The 26098-nt window shown below is 46.0% G+C and overlaps 2 protein-coding genes across 2 annotated transcripts; both read right to left on the bottom strand.

The window, feature by feature from the left end:
- Positions 1-2148: 2148 nt before the first annotated feature.
- On the bottom strand, positions 2149-19914 carry wtip (WT1 interacting protein; the record flags this gene model as incomplete). Its single annotated transcript, XM_080539910.1, has 8 exons — positions 2149-2301; positions 3184-3252; positions 4208-4259; positions 4497-4627; positions 4908-4970; positions 7306-7373; positions 12554-12655; positions 18348-19914. 8 exons carry the CDS (start codon positions 19912-19914, stop codon positions 2149-2151), a joined length of 2205 nt encoding a protein of 734 aa, XP_080396036.1.
- Positions 19915-21049: 1135 nt separating this feature from the next.
- On the bottom strand, positions 21050-23909 carry sdr42e1 (short chain dehydrogenase/reductase family 42E, member 1; the record flags this gene model as incomplete). The annotated part of the gene is made up of 2 exons (XM_080538764.1): positions 21050-23402; positions 23851-23909. The coding sequence occupies 2 exons, from the start codon at positions 23907-23909 to the stop codon at positions 22304-22306; spliced, it is 1158 nt and encodes a 385-aa protein (XP_080394890.1). The 3' UTR covers positions 21050-22303.
- Positions 23910-26098: the final 2189 nt, after the last annotated feature.

The following is a 26098-nucleotide window of genomic DNA, read 5'->3' on the forward strand; positions in this document are numbered from 1 at the left end:
ACTCTTGTCACGGTTAAACATGTCTGCTTTAAGGAACATGGTTTGAGATCGATAGGGGGGTGTCTTACTGCGCTATCAAAACAACTATAGCTCAGAAAATGCCATTGCCTCAGCCTTCAAGTAAAATACACATTCCTTGACTAGGAGTCTCGTACTATGCTGAGATTCAGTTTATCTACCATCGAAAGGGAATTTCCCAGCAACACATGTAAGGATACATCTTTTTTTCTTTGCTTTCGCAAAATGCACAAGTGGGAGCAGGAAAAAATAAAAAATAAAAATAAAAACAGATTGCCAAACATACACTAATAATTACATTCGAAAGAATCTCATCGAGGATAACATCAAAAAGCACATAATGCCTGCGTGGGCCCTTCCTCTCTTTAATCTCTATGCCAGCCTCCTCCTTCGTAGTTAGATTCAGTAGTATGAGAGGAGACTATGGTCCTCTGTGTACTGGGAGCAGGTACTGGATGAGCCCATCTCTTCTGTTGGGGAGAGAGTAAGGGGGGGTTGACGCTTGACGCTGCAAGCTTCCTTGCTCACACAACGGGGTGCGTGCACCATGGCCCTGCCACTGGTGCGCACACACACACACACGCACTCACTTACTCACTCACTCAAACAGACAGACAGACACACACTCACTCACACAGACTCACGCACACACACACAACCAGCAAGGGAGAACAGCCCAGGGGGATTCCCTAGAGACGCGGGTGGGACCAGCAACTCCGGGTTTTCAGGGACCTCCTCCCACAACACAAGCAGACAATCTGATCGGCCGTTAGGACACGCTACCGCGTTCTGTCTTAAGGCATGAGGACATGTGGAGACTCTTCACGGTCGGTCACACGCGGTGCTACCATACAAAACCAGTGTCGAGGGAAACATGTTAAGAGCCAGTGTCACACAGATGTGTGGATCATGCGACCCAAAGCGAACACAAGTGTCCTTGAGGAGAAATGATACAACGGACCAATACCCTTTACAGCTCGTTTGGCCTCAGATTCCATTTGATAATAATAATAATAATAATAATAATAATAATAATAATAATTAAAAAAAGAGACTACGCTTTTTTTCTAGTCTTATGTGGAAAATGTCTGCAAAATATATATTCATATATATAAAAGACAATCTATGTGCATCTAACTTTTTCTTTGTCTCATAATATAATCGTTAAGACACTTGCTTGTGAATCTCCCGAGGTCACGTCCGAGATCGCTAAGTGGAATGAGTGACAGGGCAATGTGGCCAATCACAGGGCACTGTGGCCAATCACAAGGCAACGTGGCCAATGACAAAGGGGGGAAGGGGGTGTCTCACAGTCAAATGAGGGCGGTGGGTACCCTTGCATAGGCATGAGGAGCCATAGCTGGACTGGAGCCCACTCTGCATGCCCACCCCAGGCCCTGCCAACCCTGCCATGCCCACCCCAGGCCCTGCCCACCCCAGGCCCTGCCCACTCCGGGCCCTGCCCACCCTGCCAGTGTGCTGGAATGTAGCAGCGGATCCACAGCCCAACAGCAGCCATGATGGTCAGCGCACTCTCTGTGACAGAGGAGCAGTAAACACATCATGGCGCTTGGCCTCGGTCAGCGCAGAGGAATGAAAAACAAAAAGGGGGAGAACAGGAGAGGGAGAAGGAGGGGGGAGGGAGAGAGAGAGAGAGGGAAAGAGAGAGAGAGAGCGAGCGAGCGGGGCCCCTCTTTCCTCTCTCCAGCTCGAGCCCGGCTGTGATAAATGTGCAGGGGTCAGGGGCCGTGACGTCAGCCTGGGCCTCTGGGTGGACCGGGAACTCGGCTCCAGGAGACCAAAAAGGAGGAAGGGGAGAGAGAGAAAGCCAAACCGATGGAGGAGACATGGACCGTTTCCCCGCCCCCTTCAGTCTTCTCGTGGTGGGGCTTTACGGTGGGAGCTGTTTGTTTGTATGTTTAAGTCCCAAGTCGATGGCCTCTTATCTTCCCCCTCCAGGGGGCGCCCACAGAGGCCTCCCAGGGACTTGTTGTGCAACCAGGAGGAGGTTCCAAGGGTGTGTCTTTTCCTTCTGTGTCAGGTGGTCACCTGGCTGGCTGGCTGGCTGGCTGGCTGGCTGGCTGGCTGAGAGGCGCATTGTGTTTGGTCGCGCCTCGTCGCCCCCCCTCCTCACAGCTCGGTGACGTGCAGGGGGTAGCTGGGGGGCGGATGTGGGTGGGGCTGCACCTTCAGCCTGTGGATGTGGCAGCTGTGACAGAGCAGGTGGCCATCCAGGGGGTAACAGCGATGGCCCTCCTCGTCGTTCAGCTGGAGGCCACAGTCCTACACAAGCACAGAGACGGACAGACTGGTCACCACAGTGGCATAGAGCAGATTGACACGTTCTAACACAGGGGAACTGGCTTCATGTACACCCAACCCACGGGCATATTTCACCACTGAGACACTTCCCGGGGTGTCCTTTCCACTTAAAACGTGGCTGTTAAGGAGGTGGTACTATCAAGGTTACAAAGGGAGGTCGAAAGCATTTCTTCAATATGTAATTCCTTTCCTCGTCCTCCGCCTCGCTGGACTTTACACCAGCGCGGATGACTGGCTATCTGTCCCAAAGGACTCTCTGAATGATTATCTATTGCAAAACAAAATTCCTTTATCAATTACCACGAAGGGGGATATGACGTACAACGGAATGCGCAGCGTTAAAATTAGTAAACCAGCTTTCGCAGCTTTGTTTCATGTGCCAACTAGAAATTCCACTTACACACACGTACTGTTTTGTCAGGGAATAAGGCACGGCTTTGAACGCTTTGAACAGTGCTTGTTCTGATTAGACCGTTGTATAACAGACATTCATACGACTCTAAATTGTAATTTTCCAAATAAATGTGTTAATGACCCCTGAATAAATAAGCACTGCATGTGAGACCAGGCAGACACTTACCTCTACGCCAGGCTATTGAGAACAGTGCATATCAGCCTGGAATAACTAATCAAACCTGACCTTAGTGGGAGTGAATTTACATGGTAGAGTATTTGTTATTATTTCATGTTAGCGAATCAAACAGCTGTGAGGTGTATCTCCGAATCGGAAACATAGGGCCGGTTTCACAGATAAGGCTTACCAAGTTTGACACATTGGTCCACCAGAATGTCTGGGAATAGGGCAGACACAAACAAAGAAACAAAGTAATGACATTGTCTCACCTCACAGTGATAGCACTCCACATGGTAGTCCTTGTCCATGGACACCACCCGAATGGTCTCCTCAGAACCCTGGGAAAACACACAATCACAGTGAGACACCCTGACCACTCCACTGGGCCTGACTACACCCTGACCACTCCACTGGGCCTGACTACACCCTGACCACTCCACTGGGCCTGACTACACCCTGACCACTCCACTGGGCCTGACTACACCCTGACCACTCCACTGGGCCTGACTACACCCTGACCACTCCACTGGGCCTGACTACACCCTGACCACTCCACTGGGCCTGACTACACCCTGACCACTGGGCCTGACTACACCCTGACCACTTCACTGGGCCTGACTACACCCTGACCACTTCACTGGGCCTGACTACACCCTGACCACTTCACTGGGCCTGACTACACCCTGACCACTCCACTGGGCCTGACTACACCCTGACCACTCCACTGGGCCTGACTACACCCTGACCACTCTACTGGGCCTGACTACACCCTGATCACTCTACTGGGCCTGACTAAACCCTGACCACTCCACTGGGCCTGACTACACCCTGACCACTGGGCCTGACTACACCCTGACCACTCCACTGGGCCTGACTACACCCTGACCACTCCACTGGGCCTGACTACACCCTGATCACTCTACTGGGCCTGACTACACCCTGACCACTCCACTGGGCCTGACTAAACCCTGACCACTCCACTGGGCCTGACTACACCCTGACCACTCCACTGGGCCTGAATACACCCTGACCACTCCACTGGGCCTGACTACACCCTGACCACTCCACTGGGCCTGACACACTAACCACTCCACTGGGCCTGACTAATATCAGTGCTTGAGGCAGCACTTGAGGCAGTTCCACTCTTATATTTATGTCATCTTTATTGGGAGAGACAGTGCAAAGAGACAGGAAAGTGAGGAGAGGGAGTGTCAGCAAAGCACGAGCCGAATTCAAAATGTGTCAATCCAGACAGCCAGCATCTGAGGAGACAGCCAGTCACTGGCTCATTACCTGGGCTGGCAGGATCGGCTGGTTGCAGGAGGCACACTTCGGGGCAAAAACCCTGTAGGAGAAAACAGTCTTTACTTATTTATGTATCTGTTTATAGCACCTTTACTTATTTATGTATCTGTTTATTTTCCGTTATCCTACAAGAGCGAAATTGGCTGTTGGCTGTACAGCTCTCACTGCAATATTCCACAACACACTGTATCCCACTTCATTTCACTCAACGCAAAACGAGAAAAAGTGGAATTAAGCAACTCTTTCATGTGGACGTCATCCTCCATGTTGTCCTTACGTGTGGTAGTCTTTCACACAGTAGATGTTGTTCTCCACGTCCACAGTGAAAGGCACCCCGTCCAGACCCTCTTTGCACACCACGCAACGGAAGCAGCCAGGGTGGTAGGCTTTGCCCAGTGCTTGTAGGATCTGCGCACGTGCACACACACACACACACACACACACACACACCACAGACAGATAACAGTAAGACAAGAGAATGAGCTCACTCTGCACCAAGAGTATCAGAGTGTATCACACCCGCCTCATGGCATTGGGGGAGGCGTTCATGACAAGAGGAAAAACAAAACCAAACTATGTGGTGTGTGATGTCATATGTCAAGAGGAGATACAGTATTCCGAGAGGGAGTCCAGATTAAAAGAACACTGACAGTCTTATCAAGCGAGCTTTCCTACGAGGCTCTCTTACCATCTCCATGATGAGGTGGCCACACACAAAGCACTTCTCAGCTGTCTGCTGAAAGCCAGAGTACTGTTGGAGAGGGGAGAAAAAGTGTTAATGGACGTTATGTTTCTGACATTCTGTATGAATCAAACAGTTTTTTTAAATTATTATATAAATATATATATTATATATATTATACAATTTTTTACAACTGGAGGGTATGGTTGAAAGGACAGATGGTTCAGAGTACAAACATTACACATTTATGTTAATTATATGTATTTTTGTTGGGGTCAAATGTGGGAAAAGTGCTTGGAAACCCTTAATTATGTATCCTACAAAAGCTGGTAGGGGACTTTGAATACTGGCTGGGCATTTTCATCCTCCCTCTCCTTCAACACTACCTATAGGGGGTGCTGTTGCGCTCTTTATTGAGGTGTAAAACGTTGGTCCTTTTTCCCTTTGTCTCAATGCTGAGACATACAGGGGCAACTAGCGTGAATTACTGCAACAACAAAACTAAATCTGTCCAAACAGAGCAACCCACTAACACAAAGTACAAGACACCAGGAGAGGCTGGTGGAGGGTAGAAATTGGAGGATGGGCTCATTGTAATGCATGGAATGGAATGAGGAATGGTATCAAATGTGTTTGATGTGTCCAACGAAAGCCAGTAGGGGACTTGGAATACTGTAATGGCTGGGCATTTCCATGAGGTGACCATCTGTATAGCACATGCCCCCAAGGTCATGACCTGATGACTGGGGGGTTGGGGGGGAGGCAGCAGGTGGAGGTGGGTAGTGCGTGGGGGATTCCTCCAGGCCGTCTCTCCCATCCTCCGCTAGACGTGCCATCTGTCTGTGCTCTGTGACACAGCCGGAGGAGGAGGAGGAGGTGGTGGTGGTGGAGGAGGAGGTGGTGGTGGGGCTTTGTCACGTCAACCATCTGACCCCCAGGATCAATGTTTATGAGGAGCCCTGTGTCCCGCTCATAGTGATAATCCTCTCAGCCAATAGGAAACACTGCTTTGGGTTCCTTCCAATATAAGGGATTACTTCATATTTCATGAATGGCGACCAGCTACCACTCAGGTTTAAACTAGTGCTGTCAATCGATTTTTTTTTTTTATCAAGTTAATCACAATAATATTATCTTTTTTTTGGAGGGGGGGGTAAAACAAAAACATGTGTAGTGTTAGAATAAAGAAATGCATGACAAACTAGTTAGAGGAATCCGTTATTTTATTTTTTTACTTTATTGTAACATCTCAGCTTGATTTCTCAGCTGATTTCTGAACAAGATTAAATTAAAATATAATTATAATATTTTAACTGGCAACAGACAAGCTAGTCTGAAATTGTCGGAATGAATGTCAGTCTATTGCCTTCAAATCACTTCAGAAATCTTGTTTAAATCTCTCTATCTTCCTCACATGCACAGCACACACACACGCATACGAACATGAACTTCGTAGCCATTTCTATGCTAGTAACAGAGTAGCTTGCGTAGTAGGAGAACATGTTTAGAAAGTGTTTCTTTTTTTATATACAAAATAGTGTAGATTTATTTCAGATACTGTAGTGGAAGATATCCTCATTTCCAGTGAAGTAGCCCCCATCTTGTTGTGACATTTTTGTTTATCCTCCTTCTTCACTTTGATTGGTCCAAAGTCACGAATGTATCCAACAACTGTCATCATTATTACAACCCGGTATACAAATTAGTCTGTCTTGAAACCCCTCTTCAATGTTATCTGCGTTTGCCACCCACATCAGTAGAACTTGATTAATTTGAATGATTGATAGATAGATAGATGATTTGCGCTATTTTCTTTTTACGTGTTAAGGTTTCCGGACATGGACAGCCCTAGTTTAAACACCTGTCCTGGTAGTAAGATCCGTGTCCCAGAGAGTAGATGAGAGGTGTGTATTAGAAGTCTAAAAGGGATGGCTTTCAAAGAGTCTTGCTGAAATATTGATTATGGACTGATCATTCGATAGCACCTGGCTGGGTATCTCCTTGTATTGGTGAACCTGGCAGATGGACCTAGAGTAGCTGGAACCCACAGCTGCCCTGAGTCACCCTCCTCCCACTCTCACAGTAAGTGCTGGGGAGCAGAGGGGTAATTGCGCTCCTTTGGGAAATTTGGGGGAAATTAGTGGAAATTGGGGGGGTGGTGCTTGACTTTAATTGTAGCACTGTAACGTCTGTTTCCTCTAGAGGTTTGTGGAATGTGCAGACTCCACCCCACCCCCTAGTTCTGCACCATGGGGTGAGTTTGTGTGAGGGGCTCGGAGCATCTCTATCTATTACAGAGCATCACACACACACACACACACACACACACACACACACACACACACACACACACACACACAGTCATGGAGGGACCACAGATTTTTTTTTTCTCTTTTCTACTCACCAGGAAATCCTCTTCACAGTACACCTTGCCGTTAACATTGTAGAAGGCTTTCCCTCTCAGCCTCCTCCCTGAAAGAAAGAAAGCAGAAGACGTCATGGATACCATGCGATTTTGCCAAGTTTCAAGCTCGTAAAAACCACACCTAAAGCCATTAAAGTTACAGGATGCCAAAAATAGCTTATAGGAGTTTGTTCCGAAAAAAAAAAAAAAAAAAAAAAAGAAGTGACGATCTCCTTCTGTTGAGAATAATTGAAAACCCCTGGGACTCGACTCTCCACCCTCTCACGTGCCTTTCATCACCCTCTGTTCCCTTAAAGCCACAACAACAGGACTCGACAGGAACCACCGGTGGGCTAGAGCAGATGGCTGCCTGATGCAGTAGGTGACACATTCTGCTGCCATCACGGTTCCATTACCCTGTCTGTCCATCGACCCCCGCAGGTTCCCACTCACATCCTGCAAACAATCAATACAAGATGCACAAGCTGCTACCCCACCCCCCCCCCCCCACACACACACACACACACACACACGCCCCCCCCAACACTGTGGGCTCCCCCCCCCCTGCTATTGTGAAGAGCTCACACACTCACTCACTCACTCACTCACTCACACACACACACAGCCCAACAATAAGAGCCCTGAGTAGGGAGAGGATCTTCCCATGTCCTTCACCACCAACATCACCATGTTCACCATTAACCATCGACACAGTGGCACCACTGTTCAGTTTCTCCAGAATCATCTCCTCTCTATCATCCATCAGGGAGTCTCCAGGACAGCTCTCAGGGAGCCTAAGGAACATCTTCTCCTTCCTCCCACCGGCCCGCCCTGGCCTCTGCACCCCCCCCCCCCCCCACCCCCCGCCTCCACCCCCTCCCAACCCTGCGATGCTTTCCTTAAATGCATGCCCATTCATATTCACTAAACGGCAGCAAGTCCCTTTCTGGCACTGGTGATGACTTCACCCCCGCCTGGCAGACGGAGCACATGGACCTCATAAATCTGGAGGATTAGTCAGATTTAATTGCCGCCCTGAACTGCCATTGATTTTATGGCTGTCCCGGCATGGGAAAGACATGTCCCCCTTTTTACACCCAAATTTATGCAATAGCTGTATTTCACACACACACACACACACACACACACACACACACACACACACACACTGTCACAATGCTGGGAGATAGCAATACATTAACACCCACATAAATGGCTGTAGCAGTGAAGAATGCGGTCTACACAATAGGTGAAACTTTTAAGACTGAGGCTGAGAGACAATTAGCATTAAGAGTCTGGGGGGGGACGGGACAGGGGGGCGTGGGGGGACGGGACAGGGACTCTTTCCTGTTGACTGGGACCCCGTGCATGAGAAGCCATTTTCAGAGTGGCTAAAACTTGTAAAAACCGTCGCATTCGAGGCGACAACACGCACGGAGGCAGTGCGCTCGGGCATGCGGCTGTGTGTTTGTCTGCGGCCTTTGCTCTGGCGAGCGGGTCTGGAAGGTGGAACACAAAGCTGCTGCGGTGACTGTGGTGCACTGCTCGGGGAGCGGGCAGCCTGAGCAAACGGGGACATTCTTTCTGCCTGAGGTCACTAGCTGGTCCCATTCAACCCCCCCACCCCCCCCTCCACCACCACCCCGCCACCCCCACAACCCCCTCCCCTCGCTGGGGGAGGGGGAGGGCTCCGTGCCTCTCTCTCTCTAGGCCTTTGTCACAAGAGAGCAGTGCAGCGGGGTGGGGCTCCTCCTCAGCTCCCAGCTCCCAGCGCCCAGCCACGGTGGGACATGTGGCATTTTCCATGGCGCTCAGGAACCAAATGGCTCCCTGATTGGGATTTTACACACTCTAGATGTGTGTAGGTTTCCCACTTTTACTGCTCCAACATTCGCTTTCCCATGACTCAGGGTTTTAATGGGCAGCTTGTTTCACAGACATGCTAGTCAAAAAGGCATCCATCTTGAAATAATGCGCTCATTTCAGCTATTTAACCCTTCCGATAGACAATATTGAATATCTGGGTTTTTTTTCCCATTGGAAATAAAAATATAACCAAGGGGAGGAGAAGGAGTCCATCCAGACCCAGTCCAGGTATCTGGTTCATCTGGACAGTGGTAATTAGAGGCCCCTGCCAGGCACGGCCTTCTACCACCAGACGGACATCAGTCACTCCTGCCTCCCACCTCCTAATCCCAGCCCACAGCATCTGGACGTGGCACTGAACCCGTGTCATCTCTCTCTCAACCGAGCCGAAACAACAGCAGCAGTGAATGACCTCACTTTTTCGGTGATTTACTGATCTAGTGATTTCATCCCTGAGTGATCTTAAATTCCTAGAATGACAACAATGTGCTGCTGACTTTGGGTTTCAGCTGGGAAGAGCTGTAGAACCTGTCCTCGCCGACCTCGGCCTGTTCCAGCGGTTTGTTATTGTGCCCTGTGAGGAGGCAGACGCACGGCGTTCGTGGTGACTCACCCGAGACTAGGATGTACCGACTCAAAGCACAGCCACAGAGCAGAGCCATTAGTCAGCCATTAAAATAGAGGGTTTATAAAAAAATCTCTGTCAGTTGCGATGCTGCCTCCTAATGACCTGGCAATGGTAGCCACAGGCCACGTTTTAAAGCAAGAGAGCAGACTGAATTCAAATGACATATCTTTTAACATTTAGTCAACTCGATAGAAATGACATACAGACCAATGTGACATGGTATACCAGCTCTTTTATATTCAACTGCAATTATGCTCAAGGTCCACACATCTCTCCTGTTGAGGGGGAAGCATGTACTCTCTCAGGTTCCACGGCCCCTCCCTCTCCCTCCGCCCCCTCCTCCCACTCTCTCCCCTCAGAACAAGTGGGCCTTTATCACCTGCGGGGGGGGGGGGAGGGGGGAGGGAGGGGGGGTGGCTGGTGGACAGAGACAGACGGAAAGCCTGCTCAGTGCGGGGATAAGGATGCTGGAGATGGTGACTCACTGAGATTGAGACTTCAGACGGGAATTTTTCGATTCCCAGCAGTGTGAGCATGTGCAGGCCTGCTGCTTCCCCAGGGTTCAGGGTTCCTCTTGGTGAGAACACAAAAGCGAAACCCACAGAGCCATAACCACATCTTCTCTCTAAGAGAAATCCCCCAAATCCTTGATTTATTGCGATGTCTTATATCGTAAAAAAACACCGGAAGATATTGCCAAATACCTCAGTTGCTAAAGATAAGCGAGAGCCTCCCTCCTCCGATCTGGTGGCGAGTTTATAGTACCAAGTTCTTGTGCATCCGTCAAACCTTTGCCACGCTCAGACGGCGAGTACCTACAGCTCACTTCAGAGACTTCTAGGACAACGCTTATGTCGTGGGTTCGATTCCCACTGGGACCATATATACAGAAAAATGAATGCACTCACTGCAATGTAAGTCGCTTTGGATAAAAGCGTCAGCGAAACGGCATATATTATATAATATTACTCAGAGATAAACATGTTCATGTTCTTCACACCTCAGCCCTGCCCTGTGAGCCAGGTGCAGCCAGTGAATGAGCAGACTGTTCATTAACACGACTCAAAAATACAAGCCCATGGGCTGTTTCCTGGAGAGTCTGGTGTGGTTGTGAGAAGCAGGTTGTGTTACAGTAACACGGGAGGGAGTCACAATCACACCAGTGTGCCTCATAAAAGATGTGAGCTACCAGACAAAAGGCATGTGGGAGAGGGCGATCCAAGTCAGGGCTTGGGTGTAAACCAGAGGAGGCCAGTGGAGGTAGAGAATCGGAGGACGGGGGTGCATTGTAATGCATGGAATGGAATGAGAGGAATGGTTTCAAACACATGTTTAGTACCGGTCCTCATTCCATTCCATGCATCACAATGCAATGAGCCCCGTCCTCCAGTTCTCCACCTCTGACCAGCCTCCTACTGGTGTAAACAGCAGTAGGAAATCAACAGGGAGACCTCTCCAGAGAGGTACACTTTAGTTTAGGACTAGATACTGTAGCTGTAACTCGGAATGAGGAATGTGTGTGTGTGTGTGTGTGTGTGTGTTTATGTGTGTGTTGTTTGCTCAGAGCCTATGCCAGGCCTGCCCCCTCTGATAAGCAGGCCTGGTACACTTTGTGACTGTCTGATTGAGGTCCTCATGGGAAGGCCGACTGAAGTGGAGGGGGGTAGTTTGCATTCCTGGCCATTTCATGAAAAAAGGGTGCAACCATGGGAGTAAGCCAAGAGGAGGGCTCAATTATGCATGGTTAAACAAAGCCCAAGGCTACCAGCGATGTCTCAGCCAACGCTCGCTGGAGCTCCCGATTCTCCGGCAAACGGTACATTTGGCACATTTTAGTCCAAAGTAAAAAGAATAAAACAAACAGGCATACATAAACAACATAGTCGGGATAAATCATTGCATTGTGTTATGGCATCTGTAGGCACTTTGAAACTCAACTTCTCAGTGAGCTTCAAAACAACACTTGCTTAAAAAGGCAAACATTCCCATTCAAAAGAGACCGAGAGAATACCGCCCAGGGTTTACGTTAGAAGTAAACCATCTCAAGAGCTGAGACGGTCTGTGGAGTTATCATTTACAGAGACCCACACTAAGAGTGTAACTGAAGAATAAACAGTAGAGGACTTGTGCACATATAATGGACACAACTTAAACACATAAGTCTAAGCAGCCTGATGTTGTTGTTTTTCAGAACATGCATTTCAATGGAAATGAGTCCTATTTTGCCTTTAATTAAGCAAGAGTATCAGCTTAACCATACTTGTATTGTCTCAGAAGGAATCTTTATAGAAACTGCTAAGTTAGAGACACTGCCTCTCATTCTTCAACCACACAATAAATCAGAAAGAGTATGTATTCAGTTACATGTAAATTATAGGCATTTCTTCCAAAGGCAAAGGATCAGTATCCATGTATATCATACACATGAATGAAAGCAACATTGCCCAAAACACTCTCCAACTTTTACTTCTTGTTTTCACTTGAAACAAGAGAGGAGTGTTGGAGTCAGGTGACAGGGCACCCACACACACACACACACACACACACACACACACACACACACACACACACACACACACACACACACACACATTATGCATTTACACACTTTTCAGATAGACTACAGACTTAACACCAGTTGCTAGTGTGTTTGTGAAATGTCCTCCTGAAATGTCTCAAATTTGACATATCAGTCAGTGTGTGATGCTGATGATGAGTGGAAGTAGTGGAAGTAGTGGACAGGACTACACTTACCACAGGAGCAGCAGGTGAAGCAGTTGGTATGGTAGAGATTCCCCATGGCCTGACAGGCCTGGCTGGCTCCGTATACACCCTTCCCACACTTGATACAGATGCCTGAGGGAACGAACCATGGGGCAAATAAAACACAGGTCACACCACCGCACCACAGGACATCATCATCATCACTTTCATAGCCTACGTTATGCTGTCATAACACAGTGAACAACTAGTAATGTGCATTTGAAAGACTTACAATGTTTTAGTACCGTCAGGAAATACTTTGAAATCAAAGACTCGCAATGTAAATAACGAAATAAAATGGCTTCAGGGTGAATGTTTGAGCTTAAATTGTTGAACATGATTCTTGATGGTAGAAGAACCCATGATGAAATTAACCACATTTATCAACTAAGCTATAAAATGTTATGACCACATGCTAAGCTGGGCTGTCAACCCCATGAACAGTAAATGTTTATGCAATTACATCATTGTCTGTGTAGCATGCCAATTTAATTCTTGCATTTCTGGTATTTTTTCAGTGCCCCTATGAGCAACAGATGTGCCTTAGTTCATAGCTGCTACGGAGTTGTAAAGGATATTCCTTGGGCCAAACTAATATCCCTTTTGATGTAGGCCTAGTTGATTATAAAATGCACACATCTGACCTGTCAGCAGGTGTGAATACAGTAGCATAAAGATTTGTTTAAACTCAATTTCTTGGGAGAATACACAACGGAAAGATGACATCTATACCTAAGAAACCATTAACTAGAAATACATGAACCCAGGGTGCGAAGGAGCAAACAGGAAGCACTGTCTAAGCACTATGGGAGGGTGAGTCAGCAGAAAGTCCCAAATGGATGGTGTAATTCCTTCCTGTGGATGATCACTGATCTGAAACAACTGAATAAGTAAAAGAGAGATGAACTCTACACAGGTGCATCCTTGACACCGCCATGTTGCTAGCCTGGTTCCTTTGATCCATCTAGTCCTTTCAGTCCAGTAGTGGTGACCATTATGAAGGAGAAGGAAGGCATTCACTGAAGACTATGTGGACATAGCAACAGACCAATGATCCCCCTGCTCTCATGCACAAGATGGCCTCCGCCAGGGTCACATTCCAGAGTGAGTGCAGGGTCAAAGCCTGGGTGGGGTGAGTCCAGGGTCAACACGCCTACAGGGTACAACATCCCAACAGGGGGCTGGCTACCCCCCCACCACCACCACCACCACCACCACCACCTTCCCCCCATCTGATGATGACAGTAATGAAGAAAGAGTGAAATCTCTCAAGAAAGAGCATCAGTCCATCTCAAACCATCTATTCCGACGGCATTTCAGTGTAACGATACTTCCTTTCTCAAGCAGATCAAATTAAATGGAGTGCTTGCCTTATAACGCGAGAGATGCAATTTACCTGTGGCTATAATCTTTCTAGTAGACTGCTTTTAACACCTCTCACACTTCTGACATTGAGAAAACAGAGCATGGATTAGAGCACTGCAAGACAATCCAAAGGTTACACGCTCTCCCTTTAAATTACAGATACAAGTTTAGTTGGATCAAATACTGGCATTTCCTTTTCCAATCTGAACTTGTGACTTAAACCTGAATGTGTTCCTGTAATCGACAGAGATAACAGGAGGAAAAAATTTGGCTATTCTCCCTGATAAGGATGATGAGGGAAATCATAAATCATCTTAATCATCTCAACAATTCAGCCAAAATAAATACCTATGATATCCTTTTGGCAAGAAAATGAAATGTTACTGCCAACTTCCTTGATCCAATATCTTTGTTAGGCAGACCTCCTGTATCCCCTCGAAAAGACTACCCACTGAAATGTTACTACTAGCCTAATGAAAGAGGCAATAAACGTTAGTCTGTTCAGTTTGGAAAATTGGTTTTTCTTTCCTCATAATCTTTCCTCAGCTGACAGCAGTTAAGAGTCTGATTAGGCGATGGCTGTCTGCCGATCTGAACAACCTCCAAGCCTGGCGTACAACCTATGGACGATGAGAATTATCCTATATCGTCTTCTAAATGTTTCCTGACGGTATCCAGACGGAATACTCTTATTCAGCACGTTTCCCTGTATGGTTATAGGAACAACATACAGTATATGTATTCCAAGGACACATTTGTGGACTAACATTGTTGATAGATGTTGAACATTGTTGTAGATGTTTCAGCTCTGAAGATGGCATATCCTGAAGATGTCATAGCATTGACTGAAAACATCTTGTATTTCTGTGATAAGATGCCCTTCCGTGAAAAGATGACTTGCTGTGGATAAAAGTTGGAACTGAAAGGCAGCCTGCCTTCGCAAGGTAAAAGGATTGTGCCGTCTTATCTAAAGGTTTTGGAACAAGTACTTTCACCCCCCATCACTTCACAGTATCTCTACAAAGCAGGATACCATAACCCCCCCCCCTCCTGCTCCTCCTCAAACACACACAGCCGTTTATTGTGCATTCTCCAGACCAAGGTCTCCTCTAGCTATCTCCATCTACAATAATCAAGTTGTATGCACTTGCTTCAAGCCTCCACAGTATCTCTACAGACAAGATAGAAGCGGTGAGCTGTTTGTAGAGGAGTATTTTGACAATAAGGTGGGGGTAGAGAAACATTCTTATAGTCTATTAACATCATGTATAACATCAGTCTCTATGCTTTTGCTTATTTCCACATGTCATAGCTTATTTTCACTGTTGAGTTCTACAATCGTGTTGACGCTTCAGTTAAAAATTGTAAACAAAACAACAGATCATGTGTAACCATAGTGAAAGTACATGTGCTTAAGATCTTCTCAAGGCTCACCCTGACACCGGGAAGTTTGTGGAAACACTGTTTAATAGAATAGGAAAAAGGCTACGAGCAAAAAAACTAAACAAAAAAACAACCGCATGATTTTATGAGTTCAGTTGACTTGAGAAGGATTTCCAAAACATTGCTCCATCTCACATGGATGTGGTCAGAACTTTATGTGAGAAAAGGGAGAGGATTGAGCAGGAAACTATATAAAAAACAACTGTCATTTGTCTTTAATATAAACCAGATTATTAATCCCTAGTGTCTCCATGGGTACTCTATGTCCACTGTGATAAAGACAGGACCACTTTATAACCAATGTGGGAAAGAAAAACAAAATATCAATAGCTTTGGCGATATAATTATAAAGTACCGTATAACACTATAGTCACATCACAGAATTAAATGGATTAAAAGACACATACAAGTGTATTCAAGGGTATTTGACGTGATTATGGTTATGCACAGGCTAAATGTAAGTGCTTGTCCAAAACCAAATTGTCTAGGGAATAGCACAAAAGTAGAAATGAGGGTGAAAACGATACCCATTAAACTCAAAATGCTGTGTTCCGTTTTAGTCACACACACAGGGACAGTGTGTTCTCTCTCCTCAAGAGTCCCTTGTTGCAAGAGGAATAGCAGCGCTCATAACACTTAGCGTGTGTGCGATAGAAAGCCCTAAAAATACTCACTTGCGAGAGTGAATTTATGCTAATGCATAATATCTTGTGTTTCGTAGGTTCATGGATGTATTGGTCGATAGACTACACAGAGAGGTTTCTGTGAGGGCTGGGGAGTGTTGGGGTGGGGGTGACTGGTACAAGCTCAACGTCTGTGACAAGCATGTGCATGACTACTGTCATCATTATTATTCGGAGCAGGTGATCAGACTTGACCCCCACCAGCCATGTCTGGCCCGTGAGCCAAGATCGTGTGCCAAGTGTCTGGTGCTGCCCGACTCCCCACTGGCTGGTTAATGAAGGGCTTCGCGGGGGGGGGGGTTAGGGTGGGGGCAGGGAGGGTCCACTCCGGAGCTTCAATGCAGCTTGTCCCGGGCCAGCTGTTGATTCACAGCTACTTCGCCACCACAACAAACAGAGGCCACACAGGGGCGTAGAGGCAGAGCACGCAGTGTGTGACAGCGCAGGCCTCAAAAGCCCGGGCGATCAATTTCTCCACTGTCGCCACGGAAACAGAGCCAGCTCTCTTTGGCCTAGTGTGAGGGGCGCTTCTGTCTGCAGTCTCCGCTCTCACCTGCTCCTCTGTGACAAATGAACAGCCGTGAGCTCTGAGGCAGTGCACTGGCCACAAAATCAAACCTCTGTTCTCACACCACAGCCATTTGCCTATCTGCAAATTCAAAAAGGAGACGAGGGGACATTTTTTATTTATTTTTTTTAAAGTGATTTTAAGTCTCAGCGAATTGGTTTCAGGGTGAGCATTCACAGAGAAAAGGCTCACAAACCTGATGTTAGCAGAAAATGGCAAAGCAAAGTCTTCCAGAGGTCGACTGCAGTGCCCCTTTTCAACAAGCAAGACCACTGAATCACTGAAGGGTATCTGCTCCGACAGAACAGAAGGTTCCATTCAGCCCCACTCAGTGCTGTGTAAACGTTTGCTCTGCCAAAACAGAAATTAGTATTTCCCTGCAAAACACACTCTTATCTGCCACAGAGGGAGTTGTTGTTGGCATTACAGAATACACATGTTATTTGTTAAGGTAGCAACCAGACCTAGATGAGATGACAAAGCCTAAAGAGGTTGGGCTTCTTATTCAATAGCCCTTGTTAAATAATGCATGCAGGTTAACAGCCATACCACTGTGGAACACAGCAACAACAGGCCTATTTACAATAGGTCCCCCCCTACAGCTACTGAAATGCTAACATTGGTAACCATAATGAATTACTTAAGCCTAGTAGGACAACATAACTGCTTTGAAACATCAAACAAAAACAGTGCAAATAAATTATTTGTTACCTAAGAGATTGACTACTGTGCAAGATTACGCAGAAGAAACACAACGATGCTGAGAGATAGGGTTAGGGTAGCCCGAGGATTCCCCAGCCCTACAGCCCTAGACCCGAACGCTGCCCTGAGGGGGGGTAAGTGCTTCCCCCCACACCCAAGGACCTGATGAGGAAGGCTAGGGATACTCTAGGCGCCAACAGCCTGTTTTGATTGGCCAGTTGCTGGGCTGCTGTGACCAGGCCAGCTCCTTTCACCAATCAGTGGTCAGGTGGCTACCCAGACAAAGCGGGCCAGATCACTAATGCTCCAATTAATCTAACATTCAGTGTTCAACATGAGCAAACACATGAAATATTTTGGAACACAGTAAATACTCACATGTTTTTGTTTTGTTTTTTTAAAAATCAAATACTAATACTTTTCACAGGTTAAAATAACTCTTGCGTTCACTAACATGTTGATGTACTACATCTATGATGCACCTGTGCTGGAAATAAAGGCAATTCCACCAGCAAAACAGTTGCATTATCATTGTGGTGACAAGACATGTGTTGCTGGTTGTAATGAGGTTGCAATGAGGTTGGTGGCCCCACTGAAGCTGAAGTAACCCGACCAAAATGACTACGTGAGGGACCATAGGGCAATAAAGTTCAAGTTCACATCCCTCAGTCATATCGGACCACAAAACACACGACCAAACAACTTTAGCCTATATCCATCAACTTGATCAACTTGTGTCAATACACAGGTGATATCAACCTGAGTTGAGTTCAGTGCACTGCATTCTCAGTATTTGTTCAATCAACACCAGAAATAAAAAATCATAAACGATGCAAAATAGGATGTAGATCAAACATCAATAATCAAGAAATCATTAGGCCTATTTCTTATTGTGCTCATTACTTTCAAGTGATGCATCACCAATCCAAGGATGCTTTATTCAAAAAAACAATAACCTTTTTAGATAAGATCAAAAACACAAATGGATTAATTTCCACACTCACACTCTGGAAGTTGAACTTACCAAAGTATTCCTTTTTCATGTGCATCTCTAACTCCTTCTCCAGCTCTAAGGTGAGCGCCTCCAGCTTCCTTTCGGCTTGGCTGGGGCCACTGTCGCGGCTGGGGGTCACCTGGTAAGGGAGCTTAAACCTCTGGCCTGAGACGGAGCTCTTCGCGGGGAGAAGACCATAGTTAAAGGACGACGGTGAGCCGATGGCGATCACCTCTGAACCCATCCCTGTCTGGGGTGACTGTTGGGTGTCTGTCATTGTCGAGAGCGCTTGGTGGAGATGAATGCGATTATGGACACCATTCGTATCTCCAAAATCTGGGATGAGTGCGTCCACCTCGTGCAAACCTGTCCCCAACATCGAGGACCGGGGTGAGGGCAGTTGGAGGTCCGGGTAGGTGCTCATCGATCCCCGGGAGCTGCGGGAACTTCTGGAGCTGTGGCTGGAGGAGATGCTGGAGCGGGGGCTGACGACGCAGTTCGCCGTGGTGGTCCCGCCGGGTCTGGCGCTGCTCCCGTCCTGGCTGCAGACGCTCGACCGGGGACTCGGCACCGGCATGCCTGGATGCAAAACTGCCCCCTCCAGATCATGGTTCCCCATCGGCATGTATCGCGAATCGGAATAGCTCGATCGTGGACTGGTGGTGCAAGAATACTGGCTCGCCGTGCTCGACCTGGGGCTAACGTGCCTCTGGTCGTAGCCCATGCTGATGCCGCTCGTGCGGTTACTGCTGGGCTTACTGCTGCAGCAGTCGTAGCTGTTCAGGCTGGCCCTGGGGCTGGAATGTTTACTCGTGTCGCTGGCGGTGCTTGCATAGCTCGACCGGGGACTGAGGACACTTCCACTGCCCCCTCCTTCACAGTGAACCAGACTGGACCTGGGACTGATGGTGATGTACTTGTCTTGCCCCGGCGGCACGACCAAACTCGTGCGCGGGCTACTGAGGCTCGACCTCGGGCTGGCATGTTTGCTTTGCTCCTGGGAAGACAGCGAGGATGCTAGACTAGATCTCGGGCTGGTCGCGTTGTATCTGCCATGGTCATGGTTGGTGGTCACGCAGATACTGTTGCATCGGTTGCCGGGTAAGGGTGCCGGCTTGTTCAACGCCACCCCGTCGTACGCGCTGCCGGTGCTGTACCGATGCCCCTGCACCTCCAAAGAGTACCTCCGGTGCCGGTCAGACGCGCCGCTATAACACGGCAGAGCAACTTCGGATTTGGTGCTGCAATAGCTGTCTTCGTTGTAAACGGTGTCTCTTTGAGGGGCACAGAAATCCACAGGAACAACAGCTCGGTTACCGTTCACCGGGCGCACGGGAGCTGCGTTGTACACTTTATTCCCAGACATGTAATTTTCCACGGTGTGGATTTGCTGGTGAGGAGGCGCAGAGTTGTTGCCATTCATTGTCTTACTTTTCTGCTCGGGTATCATCGCAGGAGCCGAAAAATCCAAATCAGGATTTATGACCATGTCCCTCCGTGTTGCACTGTACATCCCCTCTTTGTATGCTTCATATAAGGAGAGATCATCCATTAATTGACTCGCCCGGAGACCCAAATCCTCCTCGTAATGATCCATGTTTTTGCTCCCGAGGCGAGGAACAAGTTCAGAGAGAGAATGCACTACTCGGCCAAACTACCGAGTGAGAGATAGCAGTAATTGCATTTCACATGGAAATCATAACAAAAACCCCAGGCTTTTAACACAAGCACCGTCGCTCGTTCGCTGACCGACCGGTGTGCTCGGAAATCTCCGCGCGCCGCATCTTTTCTTCGAAAAATATGAGCCCTTTTCACAAAGTTTCAACGACAGGATACGTTTGTCAACTTCAGTTTTTTGTTAAGTTGAAAGGTCTTTACAGTCAATGGCGCGCTGCGCGGAGGAATTTCCCCTTGTTAGTTTTTCTCCAGTTTTCCTAAACACCCCCCCGAATTGAATTCCGAGTGAACTAAATATTCCAGAGAGTTGTCTATATGCACATATGAGTTCTTCAATTACAGAAAATGCTGTAGAAATTAGTTTTAAACGCAACTTTGCGCGGGGGACTCGTTTGTGGAGAAGGAATGCGAGGAAGTAGACGGGGTGCGCTGCGCCCCTGTGGAATGTGGTTAATGCTGGAGCGAAACAATGATTGCGACCAACTCAGCAAGGGGGTGCCGAGTTAGAAAAAGAATAGTCCCGAGAGGGGACGTCTGCATTCATCTCAGCCTTAAAAACGATCACAAAAGACTAGTCTCACCTGGCCCAACTTCCTTTGCTTCTGTAAGGCCTATCAGGAACAGCTTCACTGAATTTGGATGGTTTGATTCAAACAACATAGAAAAGGAGAGATAGAGATGGACATGCCTATATAAGTATTAAGTATAAGCGCCATGCAGGCTATTCTTCTTGGAGGGCTTCTGCCACTGAGATGCAGCTCGTATTTGTCTCCTTAGATGATTTGACCTTTTTTCATTGCAAGTAACCTTCAATTACAACGTGCGATCAACATGGCACTATAGAGATGCAACTCATCTAATTTACTTTGTGTGTGTTCCAAATGATGGTAGTGGTAGTGTGAAATTGTGTTCCTTTACGAAAAATTACACAATCTGTGTCTGATTCAAATGCGTAAATAGATGCCTGATCAAATGTGAATGACTCCAACATCGGACAAGCACAATCTGATGAGTCATTTATAATTTTATTAAAGAAAATGTTGACAAAAGGTTGGTATACCAGACTGAAATGATACAGAAAATAAAAATCCTTTAGATTAGGAAAATGTCTGTAAATGTCCCAGATTTGGTCACATAACACCAGGCTATTCAAGAAAAGGAAGTAATTCAGCAGCAGATGTAATATCACAAAACAATATAGAAACCTATAAGTCATGTTGAGACATATACAGTAGAAAAACACTTTTAGATCAGTTAAAGTGATACTACAGGATTTAAATATATATTTTCAGCCACAAATTAGCACTTACGAGCAAAAAGGTGGCTGTAATAGAAAAAAATAATAATGATCTGATTAGAGAGAGAGAGCACACCGCTTCACTACTCTGAGCAAAAGCATATTTGCAAAGGTCTGTTGGCCTTAAACTGAGGACTGTGTGGTCTCATGAGATAGGAAACACATGAACACATTAACATACATTAACACACATTAACACATTAATTATATCATGAACCATATAATCAACACTTAAGCCAACATCTTATTTAAAGAATGTGTGACAATAGCATCTCTTTAAACATGTACAATCCATTGTCAGCCATGTTCACTTGAGATCTACTTGAGATGTTATGTAAACAAAAACAAAAAGTATGTGGAAAAAGGCCCAACAATGGGGTTTTGCCTCTCACATATAATCATGTTGGGAGAAACCTTTAGTAAATACTTACAATTGTTTGGTGGATCAGTTGCTCACAGACGGGCACAAAATAAAACAAACATTCCATTCTAAACACTTCATCCAACATCATTGCATCCCACACTTGCCAATAAGGACAGGAATGGCGGAATTAGCACAAACACTTTTTACATATCGTTAGCCTCATAGCATAATGTCATGCTTCACTTGTGGTCAACAGAACCATCTTTTATGTAGTGTCAAAAATGCCTATGTCAAAGAGATGACTTGGGCAGATAGTTATTTTGGAATGTAACAAGCATTCTGATAGGCTGATGTCATAGGCAATAATGCACAGTGAATCAGCAGTAGAGTTAGGCAGACTTGGCAAAAATATGACTTAGGGCTTAGGCAATTATGCTACGAGGCTAACGATATGACCATCTCTGTTAAGATTTAAACAAGGATAATTGAGATAAGGATAATTGAGGATTATTCTCTTGTGTTTACTTACTAGCAGTGTGATTAAAAGATCAACACGTTATTCCCCAGCAGCATCCCCCACACATGTTTTTCAACATTCAAAATGACCTTTGAAATGACTGCGGGGCCTGCTAATCAACTGACTGCTAATCAACTGCCAACAACTGGAAGGAACGAGAGGATCACAGCAATAAAACCAGCCATTATAAATGCATTGACTATCAGCCGTTTGAGGGGTGAACCCCCAGGCTTTTTACCATGACCTCTCATCTTGAACCATTGCACAACCTCATCCAAGTTGTACTCCGCGGGCTCGTAACCGAGCTCCGCCGTGGCCTTTGCCATGCTAAAGTAATGCGTCACGCCAGTCTTATACACCTCTGTGCGTGTGAGCAGAGGCTGGAAGTTATAGATCGGGCCGATGAGATGGTGAATCATTTCTGTGAGGAATGCAAAGAAGTAGATGAGAGAGACAGGCAAACGCACTTTGGGGAAAGAGTAACCCAGACCCTCCACTAGAGGTCTGAAGAACTCAAAGTTGTTGACAGGCCTGCCATCTGAAATGAAGTAAGCCTGCCCGGACGAGCGGTGCTGGTGGTCTGCGGTCAAAGCCTCAGCAGCCAGCTCATGTGCAGACACAAGATTGTCTACATGGACAAACTCCACCAGACTGCTAGGGTTTCCGTAAACGAACCTGAATATTCCCTTCTCTATGTACCCTACTATCCTGGGCAGGTGCCTCTGCTCTCCAGGTCCATATATACCTGCCGGGCGCAAGGCACAGGTTCTTAACACCCCAGTCCTGTTCTTCAGTGCAGTGCCACTAGCCTTTATCACTGCCATCTCAGCCACTGACTTGGTTCTGGAGTAATGGTCAGGATGGAGATGGAGAGGTAGATACGGGAGGCTTTCGTCCCCGCCCTCTATGACTTGCCCACCGAAGACAACGTTGAAGGTGCTGGTATAGACTAGCCTGGGGACTCCAGCCTCCACGCATGCCCTGAGGACATGCTCCGTGCCCTGAACATTCACTTCCTCAATCAGTCTCCGGTTCAGCTGCTCCCTTCCAGACATGCCGTAGGAGGCACTGTGGAAAACACAGTCGACACCAGTGACAGCCTTCTCCACTTGTGCATATTCACGAACATCCCCTTGCAGGAACTCAATGCCTTCTTGCATCTCTCGGTTCGGTGGGCTCATATCGAACAAAATCACTTTAGCTCCCTTTTTGTGCAGAGAGCATGCAAGGCTGGGGAGAGAAATACATACAATTGAGCTTTTAAAAAGGGGCATCTTAGTCTGTCACAGATGTTCTTCCAGGCATGATCAACATTACTACAATGAAAGACGCTAAGTGTGGAAATGTACAGTATAGGGAAAGTTATCATAAAGGGTGTCTGAGTAAACTGCAGTTAATGACAACAAACTGTAATCAGGTATATGATACATGGATAAGAGGGTGGGAGCAGTCTTTCATCATAGCATGGGGCAGTGGGCACAAGATAGCCGACATTGGGAATGGAATCACATATGCATGCCATGACTTTAAATTACTGGGAGAGAACTCCCCCTTGTGGAGCTCAAACTGCTGAATTTGTTTTGTTCAGTCTAACTCACAGCCATGGAATTCACAGCATGACAGTGGATGCAAACATCTTAAATGGCAAATGTGCTGATGTATCTTTTGACCGCCTTACCGATAACCAAAGTATCCACTCCCACCGGTAATCAGAAAGGTTTGTCGTGTATTTTCCATTGCTGTGGAAAGAAAAGATAAGCGTGTAGCTAGATCAAGCTCTGTTCGAGAAATCACATCAGTGTAAGATCACAACAGTTATGATCATATGAATTTAACAAGAAACATGTCAGGAGGCAATCACAAAGACGAGAAACAAAGTAACGGATGAAGCTGATGTAACGAAGACACCTGCCGAAATGTCACAACAAATCGGCAACACAATGTAATTGTAGCCGAAACCGTTTGTGATGTCGTACACTGATAGAATATACTGTGATGAGGACTTAATACTTAAAATAATAAGTGATACATTGTCAAACTGTTTTAGCTATACATACAGCTTGCTCGACAATGACAGTTGTGTAAACTTTGAACATTTATAGGACATAACATGCCATAGTCTATGCTTGCTATCGCTACAACCAGCCAAATGCGCCTACTGAAAAGCTAATAGTTGAAAATGGCAAATAGAGAAATGACAAAATGTCCCGATGTGTCACCAACCTTTTAATTTGCCCAGTATCAATGCGTTGGTGCATTAATCGATGGACTAGCCTACCACATGCACCTCCTGCGAAAGCCAGCGACGTCCTGTGACAGAGCTTCGTGGAATTCTTGAAGTAACTTTACGAGCGGTTTCGTACGGCTGTCACTGTTACAGCATGCTTTAACGCAAAATTACTATTTTAAAATGTTGACGTGCAACTGCACTTCTTGAGTGACAGCGAAGATAAACCTATGGAAAAACAGTAGGGCAAAGTCTTTATTCTAAAAAACGCCCCATATCTTCATACCAGAATCAAACAATTATAATAATGTATCAAAATACTAATAGGCTATGTACGTCTATATGGAAGTGTATAGATCCGTGGAGTAAACCCGCAATGTGCAGATGTGTTACTGACGGACAAAGGCTATAGTCCCTAAATCAATTTTCAAATAATCCTAAATTGTTATCTTTTGAATATAATTGACATGCCCTTAAATACTGTACTTTTGCTTATTTGTGGGGTGTCAATAGAACTTTCCCTGACTACACCAGGCTGTAGTCTATGCTCAGAGGCCCAAATCTTTTGTGTTTTCAAGTTGTATTATTTTTTTTGACGAGTCACACATCAGGCTATATGGCCTAGTTTTAGTTGATAGCACTGATTTAGTTCGGGGTAGGTTTCCATACAGAAGAATAATCTGATACTGTATCTGTGCTTTTTTATGATTTTTATTTATTTATTATTATTAAAATGAAAGTGTTCTCATACACGCCACAAGGAAGCAGTGTTCCATATAGGCCACTGTATGTGAGTCTGTCCTTACTGGTGGCTACAAATGATTTGCTTCCTAGTTATAGAGCAGTCTAGTGCGCATTTTAAGCCTGCCCTTGTCCCCAAAACTCTGAAGTCTACACGCCACACACCCATCCTTTGAAAGTCACCTCTCTGCTCTCTCCCTGCTTTTAAGGTAAGAAATCGTTCGGATTAAATTAATAATAGTTTGGGGTGGGGGTGTCCGTTCCAATGTGTATTTCTGTCTTCTACAGACAGTCACTTGTCCCAGAAATTTTTTGTCGTTTTTGCATGGTAATTTTAGTCCGTTGTGGTATATTGGGTATTATTTCTATGATAGAACTGATACAGTTCTTGAGATATTATTTAATCCCACCCCTCAGCTGTTCTCAGCCCATCCCACCTGTCTCGGTAGACCACGGTCTCTTGGTTTTCTTGTGCAATATATTTTTCATTCGTGCTGTGATGTCGCACAAAGAAGTTCTTGAAACTTTCTAAGCGTAGAGAAAATAATCTTTAAGAGTATAATTCATTGATTGTCCATCAATAGTACTTTTTGTAGGGTTACTTTTACATTCATATTATTATTTGCCAGCCATTCCTGAATCTTAGACCAAAAGTCAGAAAACCAACTAACATAATGTACTTTGATGCTTAATAAACTTAATGCTTATTTTGAACAGTCCATCCAGATACAACCAATGGTTTTGTCTGTCTGTGTAGTGGATGGTTTAGATTAAGGCAGCAGCACATAATTAGCAGCAGTCAACTAATTATATGAATGATATTATCTGCAACTATACACTTTCTACTTAAAAGAGGAGGTACATATGTAAAACATGTTTGCATATTTCAAATGTTTTGTTAAGGTGTTAAATCCTACATCATTAAACAGTTATGCCATGTCTTTTTACCTAGGACAAA

Source organism: Nansenia antarctica (assembly GCF_963989245.1).
Source record: "Nansenia antarctica genome assembly, chromosome: 9".
Taxonomy (NCBI): Eukaryota; Metazoa; Chordata; class Actinopteri; order Argentiniformes; family Microstomatidae; genus Nansenia; species Nansenia antarctica.